Below are 18,013 nucleotides of genomic sequence, written 5' to 3' on the forward strand. Positions count from 1 at the left end.
GGCGCCATAAACAAGCGCTGGATTAATGCTAGGCAGAGGTTGTCTATAGCTTTTTATTAGGCCCCCGTGTCCCGCTGTCATCGCCGCGTTCGTGCCGTACCGTAAAGGCGTTTAAAGGAGCCGTAAAAGCCCGGCCGCAAACAAACAGGTAGCAGCAAGTTAACAAAGTGGTTACGCCTTGCCACATCTTCCATTTTCTCTGCTGCCTGCGCAGGGGTGAATGAATTCCAAGACGCTGGTCAGGCTCTAAAACAACATTTCCCACGGGAAATAAAAGAAGTAACCCACACTGACGCCGTCATTAAACCTTTATTAACTGTACAGTCATTTTAAATCACGAGAAGTTAACGGCGCTTAATATTAAGATGCAAAACCCCGAAGATTGGGGGGGGGGGGGTTGGTCCAGTTCCGAATCAAACGACCTCACGGTTTGACTTAAGACGTTCTGCTCTGTCGCTGGAGTGTCGCGGTTGACACGGCGGACTCTATTTCCCCCTTCTGTGTCTGTTTCTCGACGCGAATGGCTGGTGACCAATCCAGCGTGTAGCCCGCGTTTCTCCCACATTCGGCCGCGATCGGCTTCAGTTCACCCGTGGAATAAAAAATACAAATCGGTAGATTAGAAAAAGGATCCCTCCGAGGACAAAATCGATGTCGAGGGACGTCCTTTTAATGCTGTAGCGATCTTGCACGTGACGTCACCATTTTCACGGCGCCATATTGCCGGTCAAACAGAGCTGCCTCGACATTGTGGGAGACATTGAACCTGTCGGTTGTCACAACGGACGAGACGGATATTGAAAGAGATCATTCTATGGAATACCCGCTGAAAAGACCGGAAAATCTGGATGGATTTCGGTAATTAAACGTGATGGATGGTGCCCGACCAAAATACGCACTCGCCTGTGTGGCGATCGCTTCATTTCAGGTAGGAATTATTCTTCTCAATCTAAAATACCAAAAAAGTATTTAGAATGCCAAGTTAGCTCATTTGAGAACAATGTCTGTCGCAGAGGTTTACGAAGGTTAAGTTTGGCCGCAATCCCTTCCGTGTACGTTCTGTGGAGACCACTCCGTCCTCTTTTTTTTTTTCACTTTCAATCATAGTTAATGAATGCGAGTTTGTATAAAACCAGCGGTCATTTATTTAAATATTGGTATTTGTATTGAATACTAGCCGAAAAGATCGATGGATTCCGGCAAAAGTTAACGTGTGGCCGAAAACGCTTCCGTGTTTACAAGCCATCAAAACCGTCAATATGTGGGATTTATTCCTGATGAGAACAGATCCACCAACAAAGTATTCATCCATGCGTCCAGTTTTTTATACGCTTTCAAACTTTTCCGAGTAAATCTGGACGAGTGACTCACCAGATCCATGTGTAGATCCAGTCGTCCAAGACAAGCGGAAGCGAATTAACAGTCCAAATTCTTATCGGCGAAAACATTCGATTTCGACATTGAATACGAGTCCTCTATGCTGTGTTTTTCTCATTTTTCCACGTACCATCATTTATTTTCACCTTCTAAACGTCCGACAGTATCGGACAAGACTCTGGGCGTCGTGCTACAAGACATATTCCCCGTGTTGTCTCCAACCTTGACCGACAATATGGCGACATAAACAAAAGTCGCGTATATTTTACGAGCTAGCGCGAGTTCTATACAATCCTGAGAGAAAGAAAAAAGGCGAAGCAGCCAATCCTGTTTTTTTTTTTTCGGGGGAAAAAAAACAGAATAATCTCCTGATTTTTCTCCAAGGCGCTCCTGCGGGTGCATCCCAGGGATTGGCCGCAGATAATGTTGTTCATTTCGAAAAGGCCGAGGGAAAAGACGAGCGGCGAGCGGGGCCGGGGGAAGCCATTAACGTAATCTTGCGCGGGATTAATTGTTGTCTGCGAGGCCCCGGCGTGCCGCTCGATGCGCAAAGCGTCCCCTTCTAATCTGAGCTTTAAAATGTAAAGTGTAATTAAAGACAGCGCCCGAGCACGGGGGAATACGCCAGTGAGAGAGGGAGAGCTTCCTCTCCCTGACAGGGGACGTAAACCTCGTGGAGTGCGCTGATACTCTTCCCGCATTATGTATCCCCCCCCCACCCCCCCACCCCCAAGCCTTTTCCCTCTGCCGTCTTACATCACTTGCGGCATGTTTTTATTTGGGCCATTGCTGAAAACGGATCCGAGATGAGCTGTGTGAAATCAATATTGACCAGGAATGGGATTTATTGTGCTCCACGGCTCCCTCTACAGTTCGGAAGTGTAATTGAATTCAAGTCACGGCGCAAAAAAAAATCTTTATTTCAGTTGCAGCTGTTTTTTTTTTTTTTTTTTAAGTGCTTAATTAATAAAATTGAGTTGAGTTAAATCTTGGCTGTGGAACATCAAAGTGACAGCAAGATCTCGTAAAAAAATCATTTAAAAAAATCTCATTTATTTTGTATCTTAAATAATCTTTTCCTAATGAATGAATGGAAATGCCATCAAGCTGTTGCAGCTTTTTCCCAAATAATAAACAAGTTTTGCTTCTTTTAATGAGCAACATCAGCACTCCTTGATGTTGTACTTAATAAAAAAAACAAGGTAATGACTATAAAATGGAATTAAAAAAAGAAGTGAAGCATTTTTTGTCACACTCCATTCGTTCAATGGCCATAGTGCTGCTCCTTCTGGTGTGCTCGTCTTGGCCTCCAGGGGGAAGTATAAGGCATACCGGGATATACTACTTATTGCTATGTTATTGCTCATCAGTGCGGCACTATTAGTTACTCTCTGTAGAGGACAAAGAATATATGACTCTGAGTACGCTTTTATCCACCCATTTATTTTTCTATAATGTGCAAAAATATTGTCCCATCAAATTTAAGCCTTTAATGATGTCTACCAAAATATATACTTTTGTCAGTGTTCCTCATATGGACAAAGGCAGTTCACTTTTGTGTGAATGTGATATTTCTTCTTTTTCTTCTTAAATCTGCCCGGAAATGATGAACCAAAGTGAAAAAAAAATAAAATAAGATTTTAAAAAAGCATTCAAATAAACAATTTTTTCAATCTTTCCAAAGTGCACTTCAATGTAATAACCCTACAAAAAAAATCGAATTGCAACAAACCACTGAGTTGTACTTCAAATTAATTTCGCTTACATGTACCCTCGATCTCCAGAATCGTGATTTGTTCAGTTTAATAGACCCCCAACAAATTTTTGCAACCTATAACGTTGTCATAATACAGACCTTAATGAGGTCTTTTTACTTATGCCAGCAGTGTCCCCTCGTTTGTACCCACAATGTCCAAACACATTATTACGTCACTCTAATAAAGGCAATAGTAATCAAGTAAATATAGTAAGGGCAAAATTGGCTTGAAAATGAAAAATACCACAAACCATGATACCAAAACATTTGATTACGAACTTATCTTCCTTTACCTCTAAAAAAAAATAAATGGTGTTCAGATTATTTTTAAATGAAATGCACACGCGGCAAAGATTCTCTTTAACAACCCAAATTAAATTTAGCTTCTCGGCAACAGAAATTAATGCCACTCTCTCAGACGGGATACCCATACTTCCTTGACATCAATTACTACATTTAGGGCCTTGGCGCCGTCTTGTGGCTGATTTCCTTTTTCAGCACCTAGCTGGGAATCAGTCCACAGGAAAACATATGTTGAATACCTCGTCCCAAATAAAGGCGGTGTCCAGGCTGGTCATCTAATATTACAGATTGCGAAGGGTGACAAGGACACGAAACCGGCGGATCGTCGCAACGATTGAGCAGCAGTTCTTTTGAAGGTCATATTTGACAGCGTTGCTTCAAGTTACACCCAAGACGCATTTATGACAATCAGGTTGCGTTTCCTTTTGCAGAGCTGCAGCGGCCGCGGGTGCGCTGCCAACGCGGCGCCGGGAGGATCGAGGATATCGCCGCCCGTTCTCAGCAGAGCGCAGTCGAAAGGGAAACGCTTCAGGTGAAAATCACTCACGCTTGGGCGGAACGCAACCGGCTTGCAATATGGCTGCGTGTGACCTTTAGACAGGAAACAGATGATGTATACAATTATGATGGATGGATGTACTGTAAATACAGTATATGGTCAAGTGGTAGCTAACCCAATACCCCAGACCTATGAAGAATTGCATATTATAATGATACAAGTTATCACCAATTTTGAAACTTATGCTAGCCATAATGCTATCATAAAGTGCAATTGTCATAGGTGGGATATCGGTGTTACAATGTTATAACTCTTTAAGCCATGGATATTTGAGCACAAATAATAGTATGACAGATACTGATAGTTCCAGTCATTTCATCCATCCATTTCCTTTGCCGCTTATCCTCACCAGGGTCGCGAGGAGTGCTGGAGCCTATCCCAGCTGTCAACGGGCAGGGGGCGGGGTACACCCTGAACTGGTTGCCAGGCAATCGCAGGGCACATGAAGACAAACAGCAGCACTCACAGTCACACCTATGGGCAATTTAGAGTGTCCAATTGTTTTTTCCATGTTGTTGGGATGTGGGAGGAAACCGGAGGAAACCCACGCAGGCACGGGGAGAACATGCAAACTCCACACAGGCGGGTCCGGGATTGAACCTGGGACCTCAGAACTGTGAGGCCAACGCATAACCAGCTGATCCACCGTCATTTCAGTGAGGAAAAAAATATTATATTCAAATTGTGGTGACCCACAAGAGGGAGACATTCACCAGAGGCACGCATCTTCAAGGGAGGGGTCGGAGATGAAAGAGTCAAAACCCGTTGTTGGCTTCAAAGGGAGTGGTTGGCTGTTTGATGGGAAAACAGTTTGTGTGCGGAGAGCAACGTTCTCGTCAGCTCATCTTCACTGCATCTCCATAATATTTCATTTTAGCGGAGGTGCGTTTTGTTAAACGTTAGCAAACAACATTTGGAAAAGCGTGAACATCCCTGCAGCAGCAAAGAACAAAAAACAACAACATGTAGATTGAAGCTTCCTCCACATGACGTAATATGAAACAAAATGCAACATTTCGGCTACGGCGGTTGTGCTTTGCAAACATAGCTTTGCGGGACAAGGGGTGCGTGATCCGGAGCACGCAAAAATAACCTCGTCTGGCGAGTCAACAGAAAACAATGTTTTCCATGAAACGACTGCCGACGCACTCCGACACTTAATGACGTTCGTGTCAGACAGCCAGCACAAAACGTCTCCTGCGGGCGGGCGCCGCTTTTCGCTCGCCGCTGGCGACTCTACCAGAAATGAGTGACGGTAAATGTCTGCTTTCCGCTTGATCTATCGCCGTTGTCCTAATTATGGGCAGCGCCGGAAAGATGGCCGTAAATCTGCCACGTAATTGGATGCAAATAAGACAAGACGGTGCATAAAGCGCCGCGCGTTTATTCAAAGTCGGCGTGATGAGTGCAGCTATGGGCGTGATAAAGCAAGGACGCGCGGGAATGTGTCGGTGATTGGAGGCCGCTGTCTGACAGGCAACAAATTCGACCTGGGGGGGGGGGGTTGGTGTGGAGATGTGGGTGGGTGGGGGGGGGGTTGTCGCGACAACGCGGTGTCACGCAGGTGTTTCATCCAAAGCGGCGGACAGTCAATCATTTGTTTCTGCTTGTCGGAGTCGGACGGGGAGGAGCTGAATTAGACTCTGATGGATGATTTGGAGATGTTTTCGGCTATTGACCCGAGAAACCGCGGCACACAGTGAGCCGTCGGAGATAAAAAGCCTCATAAAAAGCTGTCAGTGAGACCCAAAGCGTGCCCGTACCGCCGCAAGTGTGTTTCCCCGAGTGAAGACAACAACCGCGGACCAGTTCGCTGCGATATGTAGCGCTGAAACTACCGTGCTCGTCCCTATTATTGTCTTTTGGGGAGTGCTATTAATCTTTTGGGGTGCAGAGCAAACCTCTTTCCAAGCACCCCGTCATAATCCATCTAGCTATCGATTTTTTTTTTTTTTTTTTTTTTTTGTGTATGCAGCACTTATGCTCACTAGAGTCAAAGGTGAGCTGGAACTATCCCAGCTCCCTTTGGCCAAAAGCCAGCCATAGGAATGCAAATATTTATTGTTTTTTGGGGGGGAGGGGTTAAAAAAAACATTATGTTGTAATCAGAAAAATGTGTCACAAAATTACAAAATTGTGCCTTTTGTTTTTGAAAAAAATGTCACTTTGTTCCTGAAATAAGAGGCATTTTGTTCTAAAATAAAACAAACAACAAATGACTTCATTTTTCTAGGGATATGTATCACATCAGAGCTTTTAATTGGCCTAAAGCTAACATAAGGAGCAGTAATTGGTATAATTTTTTACTGTTCTTCTTTTTATTGTTTGCGTCTGCCCATATGCAGGTATGCGCTTTAAAAAATGATTATTATAACACGGGTTTTGAAATCAGTTCTGACAAAATTGTAAAATTGGAGAATTTATCGGGAAATTTTTTTTCTGGACCCCCAAGTCACGTCTCGCAGGCCCTTGGAGGAGCCCCAGACCCCAGTTTGAGAACTCTTTTTGCACAGACAAGTTTCACTTTCGAATGTAACAACTTCGTCCCAATTTTAGCTATCGATCCGGCGTTGTGCGCGCTCGTATTTCTGTTCAGGGGAGCTTGGAGGACTCGTTTGTTCCGCTCTATCTTCCTCCGCTCTTGTTGTTGTTCTATATTTATCCATAATAGCCCTAAATTGTAATATAGTGGAAACAATGTTGAGTATTATGCCAAATAAGGGACTCAAACCAATCGACGCCTCCCTCTTCCACAATAAAGAATTGCCCCCAGACGCTATTTGCCGATCCGCACATTAATTTTGCAGCTGAATTGCTCCTCTGTATAAAAATGAAAAAGCGGCGGAATACGGTGCATAGCTACAGAGGTAAAAAAAAAAAAGTAGAAAACAACTCTTCTTTACGGCCGCGCGTGTACAAGAAGAACCATTCGCCCCATCTTGTTTGTTCCCAGGGATCGTAACGTATATCCCGCCCAGATCGATGAGCGCCCTCGCTCAATCATTTCAAAATTGCGACGCGCGCCGAATAAAAACGTCTCGCCCGCTCGCGTCCGGTCGCCCCTCCCGCTTCGACCGCAGAGTTTGACGCGGCTAACGCTTTCCGAGTCGACGCGCGACCGCGACGGCTGGTCGGGCCGCGTGAGCGTTTGAACGTCGTAAAGTGAATTATGACGAAGTCGGGAGGGCTAATCGATGAAGCGAAATGTAGTGCTGCGGGTGAGGGCAAATGTATTTACTGGGAACATCACGCTTGGCTCCGGTTTGAAACAGGGGATCAAATAATGCGCGGGATTAATTCCACTGGCAAGCGGGTCACGTCAGGACGCCTGTGGAAGAAGCCTATTTCTTTATTTTATCATCTCGAGACATCTTTGGATGTCTGCAACAATAACAGTGATTCAACACAACGCGCCACAAAGTTGTTCGGTGCGCCGAACAACTGCGGATGCGCTAGGTGGTATTTTATTTATTCATTCATTTTCTTTTTTTTTTTTTTTTTTTTTGTGGCTTCATAACTGCGGGAGATCCCGCTCACAGACGAGCCGGAAAGTTTTGCGCACACTGCGGCTTCAACGTCCTCGCTGCCAAAATATCAAGCTGAGATAACGCCTGGTTGGTTTTGTTTTGTTTTTCCACCTCGACTCGGAGAATATTGTTACATCCTGCTACTGAGGTTCAACACACGCGAAAAAAAAACGAAAAAAAAAAAACGATCAAAGTGGTTTATGATGAAGCACGAATGAAAATGATACACCTGGAATTTGCTTTCCAAAAAAGTCCCACGAGGCAACGACGACGACTTCTTTTAGGAAAATCAAAAGCGTGGTGCGTCTGTTGAATGCAAAGATAAAGTCGTGCTATTGGGAGGAAAAAGATTTTTTGAAGTGAGAAGTTATTTTTAGCAGACAGCGTTTTAACGCTAGCATATCACGAGGAACGGCTGAACAAGCCAACGTTAGCCGCGGCTGCTACGTTGGTGGCACGTGTTGTTATAACGCTAAATGGGATCTGTTTAAAGTTGTTTTTTGAAAGGTACCATCAGTTTTTAAAATTCAAAAAAAGGGGAAAATCTTTCCTGTCCATCAGAAATGTTGCTAATTCCGCGTGGCTTCTGAATCCCCTAAGCTGCCTGAGATCCCTTCGCCTCGTTTGTTTGCTAATTTTATGCCCAGTTGTTAGCAAACAAGGGATTTTTCTTTCCTCTTTTCTTACTTTTCAGAGTTGGATAGTCTGCCACAGTTTCAGCAAAGCGCCTTAAGACCAAGAAACAGGTCAGCGCAAGACTTTTCCCAAAAGCTGTATGAAAACAATCCAAAATGACGGTCGAAACTCTTTCTTTTCGCCCTGTTTTGACAAAAATGTTGAGTAAATTCCTCAACGGATACTTTTCATTGACGTCACGCCGAACACGTGTTTGTTTGTTTGTTAGTTACAGTCTCCAAACACGTCCTGATCAGAAGAAAGAAAACATCTTGTCCGTTATTCGTGCAATTATTCCAGCAAGTTAGGTGATAAACCCAACATTTTCTTGGTCCTTCGAGCCGGATTCCGAGATACCTGGAAGATCCCAGCTTCAGAGTCGAGCTCCAGGAAGACCGCGGCCACGGCAACACAGACCCGTGAAGGGACTGGTCCTCGAACTCTCCAACTGGGATCCGAGGGTTGACGGAAACTCAACAAAGCCACACGTGGAACTCGAGAAGCATTGTGTCGACCTCGGCGGGGCGAGACAAGTTGCTACAAACTTGTTAACGAGGAATTCTCTGATTCGGAAAGCAAACCCCATATTTGCTCGGTATAAGTTTCACGAGAAGGCGCGAGATAACTACACAAACAGCGATGAGATGGTCAGAGACCGCATAGTTTTCGCTACCAACTCACTTGTGTGCGCGCGAAAATTTACCCCGCCAGGGGCCGGGGCGCACGCTCGAAAAAAGCGATCGGCGTAGCCCGCTCCCAAGAGTTAGCAAAAGTGCAGCTGAAGGCTATGGCTGGCGACAGCCCCGCGGTTCACGTTATCTAACGCTAATCTGGGAAGCAAAATTTCACCGCGGGTTGCTAGTTGGCAAATTGACAACCCAAAGACCTTCCGTAAAGATATGAAACAAGTGCGGAGGATACCACGGGAAATTAGCTGAATGCCCGGCAAAAAGTAAAAAATGCCTAAAGTGGTCCTGACCCGTTTTTCTGTCTGTTCTTGCAACCATGAACCATGCAACGAAATAATACCACGATGAAAAGGTCGTAACACGCTTATGAGCAAGCCAAAATTCACAAAAAGATCACTTGAAAAAAAACGCGAGTTGTATTTTAGCTTTGCCGTCCGGTGGGCGTGGTAAACAAAGGTCATGTGACTCACGACGTCATGTGATGATTCTGCATTAGAAAGGATTTTTTTTTTTTTTGACCCCAACCTCGTAATGACCTCCATCGACTTTTCCGAGCGTGCCACAGGCGGTTTGGCCGCCATTTTGATGGCCTCCCTCACCTTTCTTTCTTTCTTTCTTTCTTTCTCTTTCTTTCTTTTTCTCTCCTCGCCCGAGCACGACCGCGTTATTATGCAAACAAAAGGTCGCACTGCTGAATGACGTTGTTTCACATGATTGGCGTAGCCCCGCCTTGTTTTTTTTTTTTTTACGAGGATTGTAAATTTCGCCCACCTCGACTTGGGCGCAGAGCCGAAAGGTCAATCCAAACAAGGAGGAGATAAAGATTTTACAAGGGATTAGAGGACGTGCGCACCCGCGTGCCTTATTATGCTAAACCGCTGATGTTCATCCAAGCCGCCTCTGCCGCCGCTTTCTCTTTCTGCCTTCGGTGGTTCCAGGAGCAATTCCCTCTCCCTCAGCCCGGCGCCGAGACGGAAAGACGGCGGTCATTTCAGGACGCCGCCCGTTTGCAGGGGGAAGCTGAGGCTGCCGTTCAATCTGGCCGAGGCGTCGCGGGGCTACGGTCGCGTCTACAAGCACCTGCAGGAGGAGGAGCCAGCCTACGTGGAGTCCTTGAGGAGGTAAACTTGGTAAACTCTGCCTTTCAGACTCTTTTTTTTTTTTTTTTTTTTTTCAGTCATAACTTGGATTGTGAAAATCTCACAGCACACCACCCCTAAAAAAAAAAAAAAAGGAATCTGCAGATTTAATGGTTGTCAATTATTCGCACAGTTTTTGCTATTCACAGTGCGGTTCGGTCCAAATCCCCTGCAAGTAGCGGGCTACACGCTACCGTTTATCGCTGCTGTCGGAATGAAAACTTATGTCCAAATATGATTAATTTCATATTATTTCACAAATCAACATTTTTGGTCTGACTCACCAGTGTCTCCTTTTTTCATTGCAATATTCACCAATATATAGCATTGAAAATAGCTCATGAACCATCCATCCATCCATTTTCTTAGCCACTTATCCTCACAAGGGTCACGGGGAGTGCCGGGGCCTATTCTAGCTGTCAGCGGGGAGGAGGGGGGGGTACACCCTGAACTGGTCGCCAGCCAATCGGAGGGCACATGGAGACAGTCGCACTCGCAATCAAACCTACGGACAATTTAGAATGTCCAATTAATATTGCATGTTTTTGGGATGTGGGAGGAAACCCACGCAGGCGCAGGGACAACACGCAAACTCCACACAGGCGGGGCCCGGGATCGAACCCGGGTCCTCGGAACTGTGAGGCCACCGCTTGACCGGCCCCTCCAACGTGCCGCAGTTTGCTTCGACGTAGGCCAGCCCCGGCGCTGTCTACCTATTTTATTCAATGACTGCATAATCATTGAGCCATTAAATATGATTTTTGAGGCGGTGTTGTGTTGATAGTAGTGCACAGGATGATGCATGTCATACACTGGATGACAGAGTGCTCCTCCGGAATAGAGAATCGCTTTTTAAAGACACGGCGGGGCCCTCCGTTTGGGAGCGTGAGGCAGCTGGCCACGACGTCGCCCTCCCAAAATGAAACGAGCTCTGCGAACTTGACCCCGGGACCCTCGTAACACCTGAGCCGTTGCCTTTGTAAATCTTGGTCTGACAAGTCAATGTCAGCCTGAATCAGTCGGTCCGGCAGATGGGCTCAGGAGAGACCGCTGAGACCTAAAAAAAAAAAAAAAAAATTTTTTCAAGTCAAACAACTTCAACTTTTATATTTTTGATTCATTCCATGTATTAGTGGTTCCCAAACTATGTTGGATGTGTGCCATTAAGGGGCGTGGCCTAATAGGTGACATCATCATCCGGACTTGAGTTGACTGCTTTTTATATTTGTGCATTTTTCCCGTTCAATAAACGATAAAACGGGCGTTGGCAACCACGCCTCTTCTTGCCCGCTTGCCAGGGCACTACGGTCAATTCATTACTCCATTAAAACAAAAAAAAATTAATTGAAAAAATTCAATTCTCTGAGGGTGAGCGGTGGAGTTGGGAGGTCAAGCGGCAGTGGCAGAGGGACAATTTGGCGCCGCTCACTTTCGAGCATTTATGAAATCTGAGCTTGTGAGATCTCCTTCAGGTCTCGCTGTCACAATTCGTCGGGGGTGTGGTGGTGGTGGTGGTGGTGGTGGGGGGGGGGTCGCGTCCCAATAACTGGCCGACCCGGCGGCGCCGCGCCGCCTCCCGCTTTGCGTTTTATCTGCGGCGCTTCTCGATTCCGGGCCAGACGCACAATAGTGCAGATGCTAATTAACAGATAAGCGCGACTTCCAACCGGACCAAACGGCTTTCATTTTGTACAAAGTCTTTCATTAGCGCGTATCAACGCTTCTGGTCATAAAACAATAAGCGATATGCAAAACACCCCGGGGTAGAGTATGCAATCTGTCCGCATAGAAAATAGGTGAATTATCCAGGAATTGGATGATGCAGGCTTTGCAGTCGAGAAACAAATACTTCATGAGAATACTTTCAATTTCAAGAAAATATTGTATCGTCACAACAATGTTAGAGTTTATGAGCTAAGGCGGTCTTCATTTTGCAGAGTCGTCTTTTTAGGAGGAAAAAGATGGAATAAAAAATAGAATGTATGGCAAACTAAATCCAATCTAAAATAAATCTAAACTCAAAACTGTTGTAATATGAAATGTTTTTTGTTTTTTTTTTAGATTGTAGAATAAATTCATATTAGGCATCACGGTGGATCAGCTGGTAGAGCGTTGGCCTCACACTTCTGGGTTCAATCCCGGACCGGCCTGTGTGGAGTTTGCGTGTTCTCCCCCGTGGCTGCGTGGGTTTCCTCCGGCCGGGTGTGCACTCCGGTTTCCTCCCACATCCCAAAAACATGCAACATGAATTGGACGCTCTAAATTGCCCATAGGTGTGATTGTGAGTGCGACTGTTGTCTGTCTCTATATGAGCTGCGATTGGCTGGCAACCAGTTCAGCGTGCACCCACCTCCTGCCCGTTGACAGCCGGGATAGGCTCCAGCACTCCCCGCGACCCTCGTGAGGATAAGCGGCAGAGAAAATGGATGGATGGATGGATAGAAATTCACATGATAGGAAAAGAAGTTTTACTGTCTAGACTAACAATGTGCAATCTATTCTCATCTTGCAAACGAAGCAGGGTTAGACCTTGAATCTTTTCGACCTTGTTTTGGACAAATTCTGAAAGAGCCGAGGGACATTTCGGCTTGAAGTTGAAGCTCTCAAAACCGAAACAACATCTCACAAAGTGGAAAAACAAACCATCACTAAAGCCAAACGTCTTCAAGTCTGCGAGGGGCCGAGCAACTAAATCACATTCTCCTTTCCTCGGCGGAGGAGATTCTGTTTGGTTAAAGATTTCCAATCTCGTTAGCGTTACATAATTGCCTCCCAGATCTACGCGATCGAGTGAGGCCAAAGTGGCCTCATTTGGGACAAAAGACGCCAGCCGAGTCAGATCGCTGGACGTCCGACGTTGACGAGATTGATTTCAGGAGTTTTCGCGCCTGCGTGGCTAAAAGCCGTTATTCCGAGGGCTCTGGCCAATCACATGCCACGTGCAAACAAATCAGTAAAAAGTGGTTATGTAATTTTTGCCTAAATCCGTTACAGTAACTCTGTCGTTTGGCACAGATTAAACTAGATTCTGTAGCACTTCCTATGAAGAATGATCCAGAATGTCAAGGAGCCCCACAAGCTATTCCTAAAAAAAAAAAAAAAAAAAAAAAAAAAAAACAACGGTAAGAACAAAGAATTCTTTTCACTTTTCGCGTAAGTTGCCCAGACGAGCCTCCGCGTGTAAGGAAAGTCCCGTTAGTCGTGTCACTCCGAAACAAAACCTAATTTGCTGTCAGACTGTGCAACTTTATCAAAAACGGGCCGTCATTAAAGCGAGCAGCGGCGTCCCTGGCGGCGCTCCCGTTAGCTCGCCCGGTCTGATTGAACATCATGGAACTCGAAAGATAACGCCGCCTGCTGCCAAACACTTTATGTGACCTATTTCCAACATTTAAAAAAAAAAAACAAAGCTTCACATAGCCGAGCAGTTCTCCATCCCCGGAATCGGCATATCCCCAGTTGAGGTTTGTCTTCATTTGAAAGAGAATTAGTGCGAAATGCGCGCTCATCGTCAGTCGCTCGACGGACCCTCGCGGTCACGTTCCGCGAGCGCTTCTGATGACGTTTCCGCGAATGCCTCGAGGGGATCGAGACTTGCTTCTCAAATTTCACCGACCAGATCTGACTTGACTTGAAGAATAACCGCGGTTAGTAGATGTGTCCACTCGAGAAAAAAAACAACCAAAAAAAATGAGCCCCCGGGCAATTTAAGACCAACTCGGAAGTCGAATACATTTCAATTTCATTAGCCGTCATCGCGCTTCCACCCGTCGATTGATTGTCCTCCAGCAGGTTAAAGTGACCTATTTCTGGACTGAGCAGACATAGAACACCGAGCTTCAGAGCGGCCCCCACTTCCCAAAACGCCCCCCCCACCCCACCCGCCCCGGGCCGCCTCCTCCCTTCTTCCCAGTTGCCATGGATACACATTCTCATCTCTGGATAGGAGTAGCGGGAGGTGGACGGCGGGACGAGGGGATGTAAAGTGAGGGGAGATTGCGACGATAGTGCAGCGAAAGGGGAAGATAAAGACCGTTGTGGGGGTGGGGCCGAAAAACCCGGGAAGTGCTCCTCCACGTTTTCCCATTTCGAGACAACGCATCCCCCGCCGAGCGTTGTCACTTTTATTATCCGGCGTCAAAACATATTTACCCGTCGCTGATAAGAAGAGAACTGAAGGCAACTTTGCAACGGGGGTTTATTTTTAGATGTGTTTTGATCTGCCGGATTTACCTCCAGCTCGCGTTTCCCCGTCTAATACCGGGGGGAGTGGGGAAGTAATTCAATTACATAAACTTGGTTATGCCGCAAAGAGTCTCTGAAGGCTGGCAATAACAGCGGCTATCTCCTCAAGCGGGGGGAAATCTAAATGTGAACCCGGGACCGGGGAACAGCGTTAACTCCGGTGCACATCAGCCAACTTCTCTCATCTTGATAGCGTCTTTGCCGCTTGTCGCCGAGAGTACTACGCACGTTTCACAATGATTTGCAAGTAAATCAGTCCCAGTCACGCCTCATCATTACCGATTAACCAAAACCAGCACACCGAGCACATTGCCATATCTTCACCGATAATCGTGCTTCTGACCTGCGAGAGGGAGTGTGTTGCCACCCGGCGTTCAAACCGTAAAATACAAAGGGGAGGAAACTTCCGGGTGTGACGGTCTGAGCGCTCCCCCGTGCTGAAAAGTCTCCTAGTGATTAATGCACGTGCGTTACGAACAGGGGAGTCGCGGATGGTTCTTCCAACGGGAATGACGCGAGCCGAGCTTCAACGTCCTGAGCTTCGGTAGCGGCGGAGGCCTTTAGCCTAGCTTCGGCGTCCGGGGCTAACAAAGCGGGCGGCGGCGGCTTGGTCGAGCTTCAAGGCGACGGAGGCCGTTAGCCCTGGATGCCGAAGCCAGGCCAAAGGCCTCCGCCGCCACCGAAGCTCGGCTAAAGGCCTCCACCGCCTGAAAGCTCGGCTAAAGGCCCGCCGCTGGATCTGGCTCGTTAGACTCCGCGTCATTCCCGTTCGAAGAACCATCCGGGGCTGCCGGCCCGGAGCTCCCCCTGGGGCCTTTGTTTATGCACTTATTTCGCGCGGAGGCCTCCGAGTAGTCAGACTCCACGTCATTCCGCCCGAAGAACTAACTAAGAATTAATCACAAGGAGACTTCTCAGCACCGGGAGCGCTCAGACCATCACACCGGCAACAATTTCAGCTCTCTTCTTAATTAGCCATTGTACCGTTTCATGTTCCAATTATACAGGGTGGTTGGCCCTAATTGTTTTTAATCCTATGATTGTTCGCCGAGAAGCACATCAGGAAGGAGAAATCATGCTTACCGACCCCACATTTCAAGATACCAGATCAGAATAATCTTCGATGCATGCCTGACACCGAGCGACGCAGCCCAAATCAATATTTGGGATTTCATATGAACCTGTGACTGGAAAGTAAAAGTGCAAAATTTCTGTTGCCGAAATTCACAAGTGCGGTCCCCGGCCTTCCACCTCTTCCTTGACAATCGCACCTTGCTTTTGTGGTTCAGTCTAAAATAATACGCGAACGTTAATCGTATGTGAAGCTTCAAACTCCAATTTCTCTCGGGGCTCTTAGACATCCATTAATTGAGACTCTGCTGACTTTATCGGAATGGCAGGAAAACTCGGAAAAGCGGAATGTTTATCCATCTTAAGGTGAGGGTTCAGGACCCTGCAGCTGTTCCTTAGAGTAGTTCAGGGCGAGTTCCTTAGTTCATCATTCACGTACAAACATAGATATGAATAATTAGACCGCAATTAAAAACGTAAGATTGCTGAGATCATTTTGTTTTGCAGGAGAAAAGCAGCTTTATTACCGCACCCTGACATTTTTGTTGAGAAATATCTGATGGGTTGTAAAGGTCACCGCCGTAACGACTCGTTCTCTAATTCCCATTTCGTTGCCTCTCGCCTCAAGGTGTGATCCGAGCGGGGGAAAGGTCGGCGGCTTCCTCAGCAGGACCTCTCACTTTGTCGCGACAAAGGGATGGACCGAGGTGCCTTGCACTCGCCTGGATAAGGGAAGCGGCTTCCCCCCGCCCTCGCTGCGCACCCGTTCTGTTCCCATCATCCCCTCGCTGCAGGCGAGCGACCTTGAGGGAAGGCATTTGGATACGACTGAGCAGAACGGAGGGGGGCGTCTCGTCCCGAGCGCCAGCCCTTCCTCTCCTGCCGATTTCAGTACTGTGCCCATTAGTGTTTGCCCTCAGCCACCCTCCTCCTCCTCCTCCGTTGAAATGGCCATAGAACTCAATCAGGCGTTCAAGCAGAAAAAACTTTCCAGTCCTTTGATGGCGTCTTCGGGTTCTCGCATCGTCCGTGGGGGTGCCATTAGGGCCGAAGTCGAACAAAGCGGCCGGTACTTCGCCAAAGAGCAAACGGGTGCCAGAATCCGAGGATTCAAGACGGCGGGCCGAGGTTACACCTCAATCAAGGACCCAAACGGCTCTTCGGTCATCTGCAGAGGAATCGGAAATTCCAGTTGATTGGATTAACTTTGCGGAGTTTCAAAGGAGTCGGCGCCGATCCTTTTACCGTCGGGCCGGTGGGACCATCTGTGCGGCCACACGGACCAAAATCGGAGGCCCTTTGACAAACGGATTGAACTGCAAAAGGACGAACGGGAGGACAATTCAAAATACGCCGAGTCATGATCCAAACAAGCACACATTGTGAATAAATTCATAACAGGGACAAAAAAAAAAAAACTGTGAGCGGGAGCTAAACTTGGACGGGGGGGGAAAAAAAACACCACTATTTAAAGGGAGCTTCTACCTAGAAACCAAAATAGTGTGTCTCAATGTTGTCTCTCTATTGTACAAAAAAAAATAAGAAATTATACAGTATATGTCATAAAATATATGTCACATAGACGTATATATATTTGACATACAATTGTGACAAAATAAAGACTAAGATAACAGTGGTAATCAAGTGCTTGGGTCATCGCAATTAATTTTCTGCGGGGGTTGAAAATCTAAGGCCGCATTTACAAAGCGTGTCTAAGTACCAGTTTCATATTTTATGCCTGTATAAGACTTGGGGTGTGTCCATTCCGGAATTTTGTCCCTTGGAAGACGTCGGCACCGTTGTAACAGATAACATCGGCTTTAAATTATTTTCTTATGCAGGATGGATTCACCACACTTCAGTAATTATATTACGGTGAAATCGGCTCATTTTAGGGGCGGAGCTGTCTCCGGCAGCGGGCCAGCCCCCATCCCCGCCCCACAAACTGCTGGGCCAATGGGAAAGTAGACAGACTGATGACCTTGGTTATTTAATTTTACGCATAATTCGTGGGAAGATACTCCAAAGACTCAATTATTTGTATCCAAACTTTTTATTTTTGCGGAATGTGTCCCTTTCGAAAAGTTTTGGTCAGCTTTGACTCAAAACAGTGCAACAATTAAGACTACGAGGCTTTATGTGCGATTAATTTAGATTTTTTTTTTTTGTTCTATTTCGGCGATCGCTGCTGAGAAGTCACTTTGTGCAGGGTGTAGAAAAGGGTGTTGGAACAAATGCTTCATCAGCACACAACCGTCTGCCGTCTGAAAAGATTACACCACGTCAATGAGAAGACTGGGCCGAAACGGCTGAGTGGGAAAGATAAAGCAATTATAAACAGGACCTCGGACTAGGCAGCAGCCTTAGAACACGTAAAAAAAATTCTGTCAGTTGTGTTGAAGTGAATGTCGATCGATTGCTCGCCGTACTTGGTTGCATCCGGCGGAGTCGGCGTTGAGTCTGTCACAACCGGATTGCCGCAAAGAAGAATGTTGGTCTGCTCAAATTGGCGCGTGCTATCAAACGGGAGTCTATCCAATTACAAATCAAAACGTAATTAATGGACGCAAAATTCTGTTATTTTTTAGATTTCAACATCGCATCAACTTATTGACTGCATTGCAAATTTAACCTTTGGTGCTAAATTTGATTAGCAGCCTAAAGCAGGGTTG

General features: G+C 46.4%; 1 protein-coding gene across 4 annotated transcripts in view; it reads left to right on the forward strand.

Moving 5' to 3' along the window:
• nrg3b (neuregulin 3b) overlaps positions 1 to 16,967 on the forward strand; it is a 243,155-nt gene extending 226,188 nt beyond the window's left edge. For all 4 annotated transcript variants that reach the window (XM_061810872.1, XM_061810874.1, XM_061810873.1 and 1 more), the window contains 3 exons: positions 3,868 to 3,968; positions 9,825 to 10,007; positions 15,970 to 16,967. In XM_061810872.1, the coding sequence (XP_061666856.1) occupies positions 3,868 to 3,968; positions 9,825 to 10,007; positions 15,970 to 16,537 (852 nt within the window). In that variant the 3' untranslated portion in view covers positions 16,538 to 16,967. The remainder of the gene's footprint in view (positions 1 to 3,867; positions 3,969 to 9,824; positions 10,008 to 15,969) is intronic.
• The last annotated feature ends 1,046 nt before the right edge of the window (positions 16,968 to 18,013 follow it).

The sequence above is a fragment of the Syngnathoides biaculeatus genome, chromosome 22, assembly GCF_019802595.1.
Source record: "Syngnathoides biaculeatus isolate LvHL_M chromosome 22, ASM1980259v1, whole genome shotgun sequence".
NCBI classification, from domain to species: Eukaryota; Metazoa; Chordata; class Actinopteri; order Syngnathiformes; family Syngnathidae; genus Syngnathoides; species Syngnathoides biaculeatus.